This window comes from Eimeria mitis, genomic scaffold, assembly GCF_000499745.2.
Source record: "Eimeria mitis Houghton genomic scaffold, Emh_scaff5776, whole genome shotgun sequence".
Classification (NCBI taxonomy): domain Eukaryota; phylum Apicomplexa; class Conoidasida; order Eucoccidiorida; family Eimeriidae; genus Eimeria; species Eimeria mitis.
In genome coordinates, this window is record NW_013574020.1 from 1 (window position 1) to 937 (window position 937).

Below are 937 nucleotides of genomic sequence, written 5' to 3' on the forward strand. Positions count from 1 at the left end.
AGGAGATGTACTCTTACCGCTGAATGAAAGCTTCCCTGGGGGGCCTTGAGAGCTCCACAAAGGCGACGAGGTTGCGGCATGCATCTGCTGCATCGTCTTCGGGTGTATCTGCAGCTTTGCTGCGCTGCTGCTGCTGCCGTGCAGCAGCAGCAGCAGAACCACGGGGGCCCCCCTTACCACCTACATCCTTTAGAGCGTCCTCTATGAGGCCCTCTGCTGCTGCACGTGCTGCAGCAGCATCTTCTCCTTCTCTCCATACAGCAATACATACATCAGGAGCTGCTGCTGCTGATGCTGCGTTTGCTGCAGCAGCTCGCGCAGCAGCAGAAGCAGAGGAATCATCACCTTGGGTTGCGGGGGGCCCCCGGGGGCCCCCCTCCCTTTTACGCAGCAGCAGACGCTGCAGGTGCTTCTTAGATAAGGACCAGAGATCATACATACTGAGTCGCAGCAGCGGCTGCAGCGGTGCTTCTGCTGCTGCCTCTCCTTTTTCTGCTGCTTTTGCCGTGTCTGCTGCTGTTGCTGCTTCTGTTGCTGTTCCTGCTGCTGCTGCTGCTGCTGCTGCTGCTGCTGCTGCTGCTGCTGCTGGTGGTTGCTGTGTCTTTGGCTCACAAGGGTGAGACATGAAGGCCTGCATCAGCCCTTCTATATGCGTAGCCTCCCGCAGCGTCTCCTCTCGTGCTGCAGCAAAACGAGAAGCAAGAGCAGCAAGATGAACTAAGGTTTCTCCGCCTGTTCTGGGCGGCATCAGCACCACCAATACACCTGGGGAGGGTACAGGGGGCCCCCTGTCATCGCCTGGGGGCCCCCCTCGAAGACGCCGTTTTTTTTTCTCTTGTCCTGCACCTCCTGCTGCTGCTGTTGCTCCTGCTGCTGCTGCTGCTGCTGCTGGTTCTGCTGCTCCAGCTTGCTGCCCAGCAGCAGCAGCAGCAGCAGC

General features: G+C 59.2%; 1 protein-coding gene across 1 annotated transcript in view; it reads right to left on the bottom strand.

The window, feature by feature from the left end:
• Window positions 1–13: 13 nt before the first annotated feature.
• EMH_0084180 (uncharacterized protein) overlaps window positions 14–937 on the bottom strand; it is a gene marked incomplete at both ends in the record, with an annotated part of 3,435 nt that continues 2,511 nt past the window's right edge. Inside the window, one exon of the mRNA XM_013500721.1 lies at window positions 14–910. Within this exon, the coding sequence (XP_013356175.1) occupies window positions 14–910 (897 nt within the window). The remainder of the gene's footprint in view (window positions 911–937) is intronic.